This window comes from Acanthaster planci, linkage group LG09, assembly GCF_054643075.1.
Source record: "Acanthaster planci isolate LZ-2023a linkage group LG09, COTS_SCS, whole genome shotgun sequence".
Lineage (NCBI taxonomy): Eukaryota > Metazoa > Echinodermata > Asteroidea > Valvatida > Acanthasteridae > Acanthaster > Acanthaster planci.
In genome coordinates this window covers 10159640-10173961 of record NC_141785.1, presented here as the reverse complement: position 1 = coordinate 10173961, position 14322 = coordinate 10159640, and the positions used below count along the sequence as shown (strand labels likewise).

Here is a 14322-nt window from a genome sequence, read left to right as displayed (position 1 = left end):
GGTTACGCTCGTTCTGCATGTGCAAAGAGTGAAGAAAATATGATGTAATCGCTAGTAATAGTAACATAGGTGGGCGTCTGGTTAATGTGCTGAACGCTGATTGGTCCATGTTTGACCACCATTGCACAAGTGCCTCGCAACACGCCCTGCGTATATTTCGCTGCGCTCTGAGCTCAGTCCTGCATAGTTCTGCATTCCGCGGAAGTGGTAAGTAGATTGTGAGCCTTTCGTCCTTTAAATTTAGCAAAAAATAATCGCAAGGCTTTTTTGTAATGCTCTTCTTGGTTTGCCAGCTGGGTATGCTGCACAGCTTACCAAAAAGAGGGATTTTGTAGTTGAGCTGCTGGGCGAGCGGTATTTGTGCAGTTTGTAACTTCTACATGTAGTTGTTGCTGTCGTCAATGCTGCGGGCGTGTGAAATTATCACGCTCGAGTGGATTGGAGGCCGTGTTCAGCAACGCATGGACCCAAGAACATGGCAGAAAATATATTTTCGTGAAGCATACAATTTAAAGCTTCACCTGAATGCCGCCCTAGCAAATAAAATTGTGCCTGTTCCCAGAATACCCAGCTCCATATTGACCATGTTGACATCTGCTTCCAAGAAGATGAATTCATGTAATCTGGGAATTTTCTACTGCATTCTTGTACAGGATGCAGTATTCAGCTGGTATTTCACGATCAAAATAATTTCCGGGGAAAGTTCCATATACAGACATCACAAATTTTCCATTGCGGTAGTTTGTTAGCCATCGGAAAAAGATAACATGTCCTCAAATTGAGTCAAATAACTCTGAAAATGTTGTTGAACAATTTACGTGCACAATTCCTCAAACCAGTCCCAGGGTTTTTGCACAGGATATCAGGTGATGTCCGGATGTGGAAATCTTTCTGAATTTCCACCCTTGACATCGAACAATGTGCATAAGATTGGGATTGAGGTGTGCGAGGATACCTTGTTATTGAGAAAAAATTACGCTGTTAAATGTTTCCGTATTTTGGAAAGTGTTTGAAGGGAGTTGCTCTAGGCTATGCATTCCAGTGCAATGGAAGTGTTTCTGGGGATGGTTTGGGTTAAATTACTGAGTAGGCCACATGAAACTTATGTTTCCCAGATGCTCTTCAAAGTTTCCTGTCTGCAAAAAAAGTGTTCTGCCACATATTCTTTAGCTTGCAAATTATGCAGGGAGAGCGTTCCATATACAGACGCCACTCGACACCGTGTGCAAAAACCTTATGAGACTGGTCTGAAAAATTCTAAGTGATTTTCTAAGTAAACAAATTCGTATTTTCCCTCCTAAAGTGAACTTTTCTGGACATGTTTTTGCTTTCTGATGGCCAATAGGGTCACTGTAGGGAATAATGACTGGCGTCCGTACATGGAACTCTTCCCTGATGAAGTCTTTTGTAGAGTATTCTGCATTGACTGTCTGGTACACAGTTCACTTGCAGTGGTATTAGGGATCAGCACCAAGCCTTGGCTTTACGTTGTGATGAAATATATTCAATTGGTACACTAATGCAGCGTGGAAGTTTTTTGCAGTTGTGACAAGGCATGTGCCCTAAAGAAAATCACAGGGGTCAGATTGTTTCGGTAAGAATATAGAAAGCTGAGTTACATGTAGAGTTCCATATACAGACATCATGAATTTTCTCTTTCTGAGGTTTATTAGCCATCAGGACATGATCATGTCATAAACATTCACATTTGACAGTGAAAATATTGAAGTATTTTTATTACAAAACTCAGACAATTTTTCAGACCAGCTTCGTAGGGTTTGTGCACAGGGTTTTGATTGATGTTTGGATATGAACTACTTCAGAAAGCCGTGTTGTACATGTATTTGCGTCTTGCAGAGCAGCAGAAGGGACGAAAGGGACATACATGTATGCTTTGCTTGATTACCCTTACTTCATGGAAGCTTCAAACTAGTGCTGTTTTTGATTACACACACTGTAGCAATTTATGACCCTTTTACCCTCAGGTAGATGGTACAAATGAGAGTGTATTGTTCAGTTGTGATCAGGAAGAGAACGTTGTACTGAAAAAATTCCACAAAGTTCTGTCCTCAACATTGTACAGTGATTTTGTTCAATAAGTCACATAGTCACGAGGGGAAAACGGTTGAGTGAGTCATAAAATGGAGGCCGTGATAGAGGAAGTACATACTCAGTGCACACAGTGAGTAAAGGTGCTTCATCGAACTGTCAGTGGAATTTGTATCCATTTGTGAGACGAAAGTGAAAGAACACAGAGTTTGTTTTGTTATGAGCCCCGAGCTGGACCAAGAGAGGGTGCAATTTTCCTAGCAATGACCACCCCTTCGGTAGGAGCTGCACTTCGCTGGTTCACAAATGACTGTGAAATGCAGACATTATGGGGGCATTGCTAGTTTGCTACTCGTAAAATGAACACTCCTCACCAGCTGATGAAATTGATGCTTGTGCTTCTGCTCCATGTGGACTCTGGACATCAGAACCATTCAAATTGCAGATACAGAGAGGGTTGAATTTTTCCTGTAAGATGATTTTTGTGTTTAATATGCTTTGAGTATGCATTGGGTTTGAGTCCGTGGCCCAATTTTTCTGGCACAGCTCATTTTAAGAGAAGAATTTTTGTTAAATGCAGCAGAAATTTTTTAAATGCCACTGAAAATATTTGCCTGAACTGTCACTGGTATAATTCACCGGCAAGCAAAGAATTCCATGACCAAGAGTTTCTGTGCAGAGAACTTTGTTGCCAGTTTTTGTGGGTTTTCATCACCTCTGTTTAGGCAATAAGATTCAAAACAGGGGTCCGTTTTTCATTCTGTACACAAGTTTGTAGGTGTCCACAGAATACATGTATATATCCCCCATGTTAAAAGTGAATGGTCTGTCACTACATTTTCTTTACAGACTCCATTCTTTGACAATTAAGAATAGCAGCAGTGATGCTACACCAGTTGGGGCTGGAAAATTGGTATCCCTTGCTACCTTAGCTTACAATGAAATTGACATCTTGATTGCATCTGATCACAGAAAAAGACCCACCATGAGCGATAAGGGAAAGCGTGGAAGTAACCCCCTTAACTTTGGGGGTGGGGGTGGCTCTGAGGAGTCCATCTACAGAATTCCTCCATACTACTTCATCCATGTCCTCAACCACAACACCAATGTCACCACGGTGGAGACTGGGCCCCGCACCTTTATCAGGCAGGACCACGAAAGGTAAGTCAGGGGTTGAATGTGGATGTGCTTCTTGTAATGTAAACTGAGTGAAATTTTATGTAACTTCTGAGCATGATGTGCTTGTCCATGCTGGTTACCTGTGGAAGAAAGATGTAGAAACAGAATATGATGCATTGCTGTCACTAATTTTGGGAGACACTTCATGCATTCATTGGTGTTTAATTCAGCGACCAGAGTGAGAAGGCCCTGTTACAGTTACTTCAGTGGTGTGACACTCCTGTGTAAATTCTACACATGTGCATAATTTCCGTCTTTGACTGATAAGGTGTTGTGACATTCTAAATGCATGCATGGTGCCCGTGATTGATCTCGCAGAAAATCTTTGCCTGAGCAATTGGTGCATTTTGACAAGGACGTGTCTGTCTAGTGTCTAGTTGTGTATGCAGATCATGTCACATTTCTTTTTTATTCCCTACGTGGCTTAAGGTAAAAGACAGAGTGTGACTTTAAGTCCTGAATCCCTTAAGCATGTTTCTTGGGCATCCACTAAACATTAAAAATTTTTACGCTCTTTATTGCTTGAACAAAATTGGCACATCAAGACTAATGCTAAATAAATTTCTACCGGGCTATGTACAGTTGAAAATTTTACAAAACTGGGAGACTTATGGAAAAAGTAGAGTCTGGTTAAAAGAGAAAATGTTTAATACATGTATCTGTTCTTGAGCCTCAACGTTGCTCGTTCTTTTGATATCTTCTCCAGGGTCATCTTCGGTCCCGAGAAGATGATCATGGTCCCCCCGCGTCACTACTGCATCATTGAGAACCCTGTCCAGCGCAACGAGGATGGCTCAGTGATCGTGGACCAGAGCGGGCAGATCAAGCTTAACCATGCCGACCAGGAGATACGTCTGGCCCAAGACCCTTTCCCTCTCTACCCGGGGGAAATCCTGAAGCTGGTAACTGTCAGAATTTTCTCTCTTGATAGACCAGGACTTTTGATCTTCCCATTCGTCTGGCTTCAAAGCATCTGAGCTTTCGAGACATATCATTTGAGAGAAAACAAATAATTGTGTTTATGAACCGCATTCCAACCTGCAAATTAATATGCTGGTTCAAATATCATGTATTAAAAGGGTAATGCGACGGTGCGGTAGGGTAATGCTAATGTACATGAACTTTGAAGTGCACTTCTGATGTTTTGAAATGGTAGTCTCATGTTAAAAAGAAGCAACAGTTGCTATTGTTATTTCCTTCTCATACGTGATGGTTGAATTATTGATTATTTGCCAAAAACTGTCTTGTAATTATGCAAATGACCACTGGAAAATTTGAAATTGGGGAATATTAATGTAGTATGTGGAAAGATTAGTGAACATATGGTATCAAAACATTACATGTAATTGTATTTTGGCATGGCAATATTGAGACATATTTTTTATGGCTGATGTTTATCTGTGCATACTAAAACATGGTAATGGGGATAATGATGGCCTCATTCGCTATCTTACACCATTTTATGCACTTCGTCTCACCAGGCATGCCTTCCATTTGTTTGTCTGTCCGTAGGCTGGGGAACAAAAGTTGCCTCTCCCCGGACCTAGATGTTGCTCTTCCTTTAATGTTCAATATTACATCGATTGTTAATATATCAACATGTTATGTTAATGTAATTGTGTCATATTGTATCATCCTTGTTGAATTATGGCAGCATTGAAATAAGTGTATATATAATGCAGTCCTTTTGTTTTTTTGCTTTAGCCTGTAACTGCCCTCAAAGTCGTCCCTGCCAACTCTGCTCTCCGTCTGCGCGCAGTCCTGGACTTTGACGACGAGGAGGCCAAGACCAAGCGGGTGGCCGGGGACGAGTGGCTCTTTGAGGGGCCCGGCACCTACATCCCCCGCAAGGAGGTGGTAGTGGATGAGACAATCCGTGCCACAGTCATCAAGGCCAACCAGGCCATCAAGCTGCGGGCCCGCAAGGAGACAGAGGACCGACAGGGCTCCGCCCGGGTGACTGGGGAGGAGTGGCTGGTCAAGAAGATCGGCGCCTACCTGCCGGGGGCCTACGAGGAGGTTGTGGGTGTGGTCAATGCCTACGTTCTGACGGATAAGGTAAAAGCATGCTTGTAGATTGAACTCTTGTATCAGTTACTTGAATGATGGCTGAAATAACCTTAGCTCACTTCCTAGGCTGAATTTTTAGTGATAAGTTAGGCACAGCATCTCAGAGTGGTGAACTCAAAATATTCACAACCTTCCACACACCTTCTGCTAGAAAAAGTTATCTTCAGGCCATGAATAGAGGATAGCTAGCCAGAGGATAGGTAGCCTTAAATAAGTTTGCCTACAGCAAAATTAACACAGACTTAACACAAAATCTGTCGACCCTTTCCAAGCGTGCATTCGGTTGACAGTTTTCGCGCATTGTGATTGGTCAACGCATTGCAAACTCTTGGAGGTGCACTATTGTGAATTGCCCTTATTGCATTTCACATGTTGCGGGAGACTGCTGAGTCTTTCAGATTTCAGTAACAAGGGCGCAGTCGAGTTTATCGTGAAAGTTTGGTGGTGCGTTACTGTTTTTGTTTCAAGATCCAACAGAAACTGCTCTTGTTGGATCTCGCGGCGTCCATCAGGCTCACGTTTAACTCCAGGGGTGAATTTGAAACTTATCGTTGAACTGGTACCTGTGCATGGAATTTGTATTTGCAGAAAGCACTCCATGTCCGAGCAACCCGTACCTTCAAAGATGATGGTGGTGTGGTCAGGAAGAACGGGGAGGAGTGGCTGATCACCATGGAGGACACTGAGACTCACATTCCTCAGGTGTATGAGGAGGTAAGTTCCTCTAGCTTTGTACATGTAGGTGAGATAATCTTGCTACAGAATACGTGCAGTTGCAGACAAATCAGTACCAGCACCTTTTGCAGATTTGTACAGAGATACATGTAAGGTTTTGCAACCAGTTTAGAGTAGTAAGTGGATTGTGAATGAATTTATATCGCAAGAGTGGTATTAATAAAGCAAAACTGAGGACTAATTTTCCCCTCATTTTCATTTTCAAAATTCTTAGTTTCTATTACCTTATAAGGTATGCAGATTCTCTTACGCTGTACATTTCATTGTTCAAGTGAAATGCTTTGTAAATGTAAGTGATTTCTGAACCAGTGACTTTCAAAGTTTCATCCATCAAAATCCATACAAATGCATTCATGGATTCCTGATAGTAGATCTAAGCCACTGCCAGGCAGGATCGGAACAAAATGGCCACAGGTGGGAGTAACATACACTTCCAAGGGAAGTGACCCCAGCTGCTAACCAGCAGCTTCTCCGGGTGCACCTGTTATTTCCAGCTGCAGCTATGAATTTCCAACATTGCCTAACTTTACATGGGTCTTGATATCCTGAAACAAAGAATTTACAAGTGCAGTTCAATGGTTTAGTGTTGGACTTTGGTTGATGTACCAGTAGGCCACGTCTGAAATGGGCTTTCAGAGCTACAGCTAACATCTTTCATCATTCTGTCCAAGGGACGAAGGCCTGGCCCTGGGCAACAGATTCCAATGCAGCCCTATGAAGACTCCTAATTCATGGGTTAATCGTTGGGTGTCTGTTCTCATTTGTAAGTACATTTACTGTACATGTTGCAGGTGGTTGGAGTTGTCGCCATCACTACATTGACCAACAGGCAGTACTGTGTCATCTTGGATCCTGTAGACGCTGACGGCAAACCCCAGCTTGGCCAGAAGAAGCTTGTCAAGGTGTGGATAGTCATTAGCGCTCCAGACTTAACTATTTTGAAGATCCTCCTACAGACCTTACCTCCGTTCAACAATGCGTACCTTGTGTGGATAGTCATTAGCGCTCCAGATTTAACTATTTTGAAGATCCTCCTACAGACCTTACCTCCGTTCAACAATGCGTACCTTGTTCACCATGATTATCTGTTTTAATTTTAATGAAGAAGGAAAAGAAGAATGCTTCTCCTTTTTGATCCACAGGGTGAGAAGTCTTTCTTCCTGCGTCCTGGTGAGCGACTTGAGAAGGGCATCCAGGATGTCTTTGTCCTGGGTGAGGATGAAGGGCTTGTGCTTAGGTCTCAGGAGGCTTTCACTGATACAGATGCTGTAAGTGCTTTTGAGGCATTTATGTTGTGTAAATTTGATTATTAGATAATTGCTCGTAATCACTTGTACAGTCCAGTTTTACACTGGACATGAGTCTAACATAAGTGTGGATTGTAAACTTGCAAACTAAAAACTATCCATGGCTAGCGCTGTTGGCAGCACTGGCACTTTTCAGTCAAAGTTAGTGTATACTGCAACAACAGGTTGTCTGTATCGGAGATTAATCTCACACTTCATGACTTCAGTAAGTGACGTATATCTCTGAAAATTTGGTTGCCTAAAAGATCTGTTCACACTCTTTCGAATACCCGTAAACAAGGCTCCTAATGTAGAGATTGATCAATTTTGGCAGGTGAGTGGAGGCATGGAGGGGTGATGATTAGGAATGCTTTAGTTATTAGAAATAAACAGAAAATTCCTCTCCTTTTCAATATTACTAAAAAAATGGTGTAGTTTTAATTTGTGTTGTTTTTGTTTCCGCTACTCAGGATGTGGATCGCAAGCCGGGTGACAAGTGGATGATCCGGGGCCCCAAGGAGTACGTCCCTCCAGTGGAGGTAGAGGTCATGGACCGGCGTAAGGCCATCCCCCTGGATGAGAACGAGGGTATCTATGTCAGGGACACCAAGACTGGAAAGGTGAGAATCTAACAAGAGAATAGCACAAAGGCTGCTTCATGCTCCAAGGAAATGTGAAGGTGAACTGACTTTATTGGGAAACCTTTTGGGGTCAAATTCCCCAGAGTTTGGTCTTGTTAAACTTACATGAGTGGTAGGGAGTTGGGGTTAATGTTCAATAATGTCTAATTGCATTATTGGTGGCACTGGCTTGACTTATAAATTGTCTTGGATAAGCCGCAAATTAATGCAAAACAATGGCAAAGGAGTGACATGGTCCATTTTTCATCCTCTGTGGTCTTTTAGGTGCGTGCCATCACTGGCATAACCTACATGCTGAACCAGGACGAGGAGCTTTGGGAGAAGGAGTTGCCACCTGCTGTGGAGGGCCTGCTGATCAGCATGAAGGACCCCCTGGCCGACCGGGGTGACCGCAGCTCGGGCGGCGGCAGGGACAAGTCCAGGGAGAAGACTCGAGTGGTGACCTTCCGCGTGCCCCACAATGCTGCCGTGCAGATCTACGACTACAAAGAGAAAGAGGCAAGGTAAGGAGGTTCATGGGAATTTCAGCTTTGCTAACGATCAACAATATGCTCAGACGCAGTTCAATTTCAGCAGCAACTGTGACCTAAGCATCTCATAAACATAAACAATTTGTACTTCATCTTGACCCGTGCAGTGCAGTGCACTGTTTGTATTTTTGAAAATTGCTGGTCATCAATTTGCATGTTCCAATACTTGGATGCAAGAAGCAAGGAAAAGGCCCTTTTGTTTTTGGTTTGAAGAGCCCATGGTAATTCAAGAGATTGTCCAATGAAGAACAATTGAGACTAGCTCAACATTTATGCCTAATACCAAGAAGCTGTAAAACCTTGATTAGGTTAAAAATACAGTAAAATAGGTAGTCAGTTGACCCCTTGCATAGCTGATTTCGAGAAGTGATTATTGCATCACACGATGCTGTTACAAATTGTTACTTTGTACTTTGTGCGTTTAATTTTATCTTGAGTTTACACATTAACATTGCATCATGTCTTTACATTTGAATTATCTTTCAGGGTTGTGTTTGGTCCCGAGCTGGTCATGCTTGGTCCTGATGAGCAGTTCACGCAGTTGAGTCTGTCCGGAGGCAAGCCCAAACGGCCCAACGTCATCAAGTCCCTGTGCCTCCTACTCGGTCCCGACTTCTGCACCGATATCATCACGATTGAGACCTCCGACCACGCCCGGCTGCAGCTTCAGCTGTCATACAACTGGTAGGCTTTTGATTTGACCTGCCACAATTCAACCTACCAGAATGAGTTGTAAGCGTCTAGAGCCACTAAAGGAGCTTCATCTTAACCTTCCCTTCCTGCAGTGCAGACAGACACAGTTTGAATGGTTTTAGTACTTTGTAAGGACCAACAACTGTTCCGAGTAAAAAACTTCTGTAGTGGTGGCAAGCTCATCAAAAGTAGATGGAACTATTTTGATAATGGGGCACTTGTACTGATCAAAATATAGTACTTCAGCAGTAAGACACTCTAAGTCAGCTGTGGATGATTTTTTTTTTTTTTACATTTAGGCACCTGGACGTCAACAAGCAGAGCAGTGTAGCAGATGCCGCAAAGCTCTTCAGTGTTCCCGACTTCATTGGTGATGCCTGCAAAGCCATCGCTTCCCGCATCCGAGGGGCAGTGGCGGGAGTCGCCTTTGATGACTTCCACAAGGTAAACTGGCAGGGAACTTCTCTCTCCATCTCTTTTGATCTAACAGAAATTGAAGACAAAATGGGAGGGAAGGTTTCTCAGTAGCTCTGTGTAAGCAAAGTAGTTGGCTTCAGTATAAGGTGGAAACATTTGGAATTGTCACAACTGCAGGTATCAAATAACAAGGCAAACCATGTGAAGATAATGGTGATTGACATATGCACAGAATAGACACAGGCCATGCTTACTGGAATTTCTAACGGAGCACTTGGCTTTAAATAAGAATAGCAAAGATTTGGCTTCTGTGATACTTTTTCATAGTTCATGCCCATACAGCCTGAAAAGATTTGCATTCTGTGAAATTCTTACGGTCAGTTTTACTGGAATTCAGATCAATACAATTCCTGCAGCAAAATGAGTTAACAAAATCAAACCCTTTGCCAGCCAGATACTAAACTACTTTTTGAGTGGCAAGGATCACAGGTCATTGCTAAGGTCATGAGACGTCAACTGTGTTTTCTCACACTTTCTTTTTTTTTTTGCACAGAACTCGGCCAAGATCATCCGTGCCTCCGTCTTTGGCCTTGACGAGAACCTGAAGGTGAAGGAGAGCTTCCGCTTCCCCCAGAACAACATGGTCATCACCAGCATTGATATCCAGTCCGTGGAGCCTGTGGACCAGCGGACCCGAGATGCCCTGCAGAAGTCGGTTCAGCTGGCCATCGAGATCACCACCAACTCCCAGGAGGCTGCAGCCAAGTAAATTCCAGGGATTGCTCCCTACTTTTTTGGGGGGGCAGTACTACTCTTACCAGGTTTAGAAAATCAGAGCTCCAATATAGGCACATTTTTCCTCCAAATTGGTTCCTCATTAGAAGCTCCAGGCTGGTCAGAGATATTTACCAAGTAGCGATGAATTCCTCACATGTAGTATTTTAAAAATGGACAGTTTCTTTCCTTTTAGGTTTGATGCACATGAAGACACACCTGTTTGATAAAACTACCTGTTTGACTCGCATAAACTACATTTCTCATTTCTGCATGTAGCATGGGTGACCAATTATCCACCTCTGCAGAATTTTTTCTTTTATTTCTTAGTAATTGTAGAAACAGTGCGGTTCAACAACAAAACGAATTTCTGTATTTATTTAAATAGTATCGAAAATACATATGAAATATAGGATTTGAACAAGCCCGCCTGTGGTAAAGTCTGAGTTTGTAGAGTTGTTAGTACTTGCCAGAAGCAAGTTAAAGTTCACCCCAATTCCACCAGAGCCAAGCAGTGCATTTCTCAGAAATCTGTGGAAGTACCGAGTGAAGTCTGGTTGCACAGTATCTTAGAAGCCCAAGCCTAATTTCGTCCCTTCAATCTTCTCATTTCAGACATGAAGCTGAACGTTTGGAGCAGGAGGCCAAGGGCCGGTTGGAGCGCCAAAAGATCTTGGACGAGGCGGAGGCAGAGAAGGCTCGCAAGGAGCTGCTCCTCCTGCAGGCCAACAGCGCAGCTGTGGAGAGCACCGGGCAGGCCAAGGCGGAAGCCCAGAGCCGTGCCGAGGCGGCCCGCATCGAGGGTGAAGCTGCAGTGGAGCAGGCCAAGCTGAAGGCAGAGGCTGCCAAGATCGAAGCCGTGAGTATTTGTTATGTCTGTTCACTTAAATTTCCATTAAGGAGAGGGCTTTCGAAGTTAGAGGACACTTCTTAGATTTGGAATCATTTTCAGAGGTAGATGGGACAGTCGCCTCGCCCCCTCACTGTAGGAATGGACTTTCCTGTTAAAGCACGTTTCTGCTTAGACTCACACATATTCTTCCATTCCACATTTCGAGACTGCCTTCAGTGAAAAGAGCTTTGTGTCCCTTTTGGTATATGTCAACTGTTTCTGAACACTTATTTAACACGTGCCATGCTTCTTGCAAGTAGCAGTGATGACCATCAGTTCTGAGACAGATGCCAATCAATCAGAGATTAGTGTGTTTATTGGATGCTGTAATGGGTGGTAGGTGATGTTGCTGCACTGAGCAGATTTCTATGTTCAGCTGGCTTTCTAGCCTACGTACCCTGGTGGTCTAGGGCTTATCTAATCTCATCTCTCTGCATATTTCTCCCCCATCCAGGAATCAGAGCTGGAGCGTCTGACCCAGGCCCGTGAGGCAGAGCTCAAGTATATCACCGAGCAGAATGACATGGAAGTTACCAAGGCTCGGGAGATGGCGGAGATTGAGTCTGGGAAGTTCAACAAGATGGTTGTCTCCATTGGTTCGGACACCATTCGTGCTATCGCCGTGTCAGGACCAGAGATGCAGGTAGGTGGCATTAAAAGTCTACCTCATTGGTTGCTTTCTCATGTCTTGCTTGGCAGAAATACCCAAAAAGTGGGCAACCAAACATTGAGGGGATGTTGTGGAACCATTTTTATACTTCGCTTATTTTTGCCTTCAGAACTTCAAGAAATACAAGGAATTGTTTCGAGTTAAGAAAGTACAAAATGAATGTATACCACCTCTGTGTATCATTGCATGAATTGTAGGAGTTGTCATTCCTCCCATATCCTCCAAAGTCCATTGGAAGGTTTTGGTGGATTATGCAATACTTTAGAAGGCAGAGGCCTTTGTATGGGTGTTTGATACCCCTTAAACAGCTGACAGACAGGAACTCATTGTTGGTATTTTGCACTGTGGAGAATTCAGAGAAATTTGTAATGAGACGGGTTACGGGTAAACTGTTACTAGTGAACAGGAAAAAGGTTCATGGCTCTGAATCATTGTGCCGGCAATTTCTTTGGTCTTGTCCATACCACATTTCCTTGGTGAGTAACTAACTGATGACTTGACACGCCTCACATTTCTTCCCAGGTGAAACTCCTGCAGAGTCTGGGACTGAAGTCCACCCTGATCACGGACGGAAATGCTCCCATCAATCTGTTCAACACTGCCCAAGGCATGCTGGGAGGTCTCGGCGGCTCGGCAGATACCAGTTAAAGTAGACAGGGATCTGAGAATCAGCGAAGAGATTTAAGTGAAGAGAGTAGTAGAGATAGTAGGATTTTTTGACCAAGAGTCAAAGGTTCCTGTCTCCTTGTGCACTGGTTTTTTTTAATCAATCTTATCCCTATTTAAGGGTGTATGCAAAATCATATTGAACTAGAAGGATTGAGGAGTGTTAGGGTTATATTTTCATTTACCATGACATTTTTGTACAAAGAGAAATAACTTCTAACTATAAATAAGAAATAATCTCCAAGGTATACAGAAAAAAATCCTTATTCCTTGTTTTTCTCTAAATGTGCCAAGTGTGTCCTAGGCGTTGTTTAGTAACCCTTCACTCAGTGCCTGAATGTGTACCTAAAGAATTCGCCCCCATGACGAATCTGTCCCCATTATCCTTTGTAATGTATGTCGTCTCCACAACTAGGGTGCCAATAAAATGTGCACAGGCATGTATTTGAGTGTCTATGTGTAAAGTTCTGAACATAAACCTTGAGTGAACATAGGTCACTATGCAGTGCTTACCATGTTGATTAAGAACAGCTGGGGAATGAACTTGTACTGGGGATGGGTAGTTAATGAGATGAACATCTGATAATCAGTAAACCTTAAATGTTGGAATGGTAATAATAGCTATGTGCATTATTTGCTAGATACACTTTCAGTCATGAGTGGAGCAAGGATTGTGAAGTGGACACATCAGTTCCAAGAATTGAACATAATGTGCGGCCTTTTCACATCGGAGTTAGTTTCTTTGCACCCATGTTTCCTTGCTTGGTGGCGGGTGATGAATCCCGAGTGACACTTTCTTCTCCTGAAATAGGCAAAACATTCAGAATTTTTATTTTTTGCTCTGTAACCGATAAAAAGCAGCCATGGAATGTACAGGTCTATAATGCAAGATAATTGTATATCTGCATATTACTTTGCAATAGTTATTTTCACTTTTCAAACAGTTAACTTGATTGTATTACTGCTAGTGCCACTTCCTGATGTTAAGGGAACAGTGTTGTCAAGTGTGCATTATTAGCATAAAGTCTTTGTGTATTGGCTGTGTGGGGATGGTACGTTTCAAACTACTGTGTAAAGATACACACAACAGTTGACTCTGTCACAGCTAAATAACGAATGCAGAAACAGATTAAACTAAATTGTGGAATACCTCATACATTTTTCATCCCCTAGTAATTATAGTAAGAATTGTATCAGTCTATAAAAATCACTTGCATAGGTAAAGATATTGTACTTTGAAATTGCAGCTTTTATTTTCAAAAGTAATGATTATCGTCAGTAGAAAGAATATATTACCGTAATTTCTATTAAAATCGTGTGATTCTACAATTTAGTCGTGAACTTTGAAGTGCAACAGGAGTTTGTTATAGTATATATGGCTTTTGAAGTCAATATAATGTCTCTTATTTTGTCATTTATAAAGATGGGCTTCAGCCTACAAGGATAAGTAAATGTAGTTGGGCTAACTTGGAGGATGCTATTATTTTGTTGCATGTTGTGTTTGAATCCAGTTTAAGAGTTTTTTCTTACCCCAAATAAACTTTTGAGAAGATTTTTCATGGCAATTCTAGTAGAATTGACTAAGTTATTCTGAAATATCTTTAGCCCTGTGCCCTTTCCTTTCGAAGAAATTTTGAATACCTATGAGATGCGGTGGACTAGCACTTGATCCATAACACAAGTGGCTGTCTAAATGAAGATTGTCACGTGAGTTTCAGGA

General features: G+C 42.5%; 1 protein-coding gene across 2 annotated transcripts; it reads left to right on the top strand.

Moving 5' to 3' along the window:
* Positions 1–75: 75 nt before the first annotated feature.
* On the top strand, positions 76–14167 carry mvp (major vault protein). 2 transcript variants are annotated; one of them, XM_022237520.2, is made up of 15 exons: positions 76–207; positions 3022–3210; positions 3935–4130; positions 4933–5286; positions 5887–6012; positions 6825–6935; positions 7176–7301; positions 7790–7939; positions 8225–8463; positions 8977–9174; positions 9483–9627; positions 10154–10365; positions 10990–11233; positions 11721–11909; positions 12459–14167. In XM_022237520.2, the coding sequence occupies exons 2-15, from the start codon at positions 3035–3037 to the stop codon at positions 12582–12584; spliced, it is 2592 nt and encodes an 863-aa protein (XP_022093212.1). In that variant the 5' UTR covers positions 76–207; positions 3022–3034; the 3' UTR covers positions 12585–14167. The 2 variants fall into 2 exon arrangements, with proteins under 2 accessions (XP_022093212.1, XP_086997319.1); XM_087141193.1 differs by lacking the exon at positions 76–207 and having other exon boundaries at positions 3017–3210.
* The last annotated feature ends 155 nt before the right edge of the window (positions 14168–14322 follow it).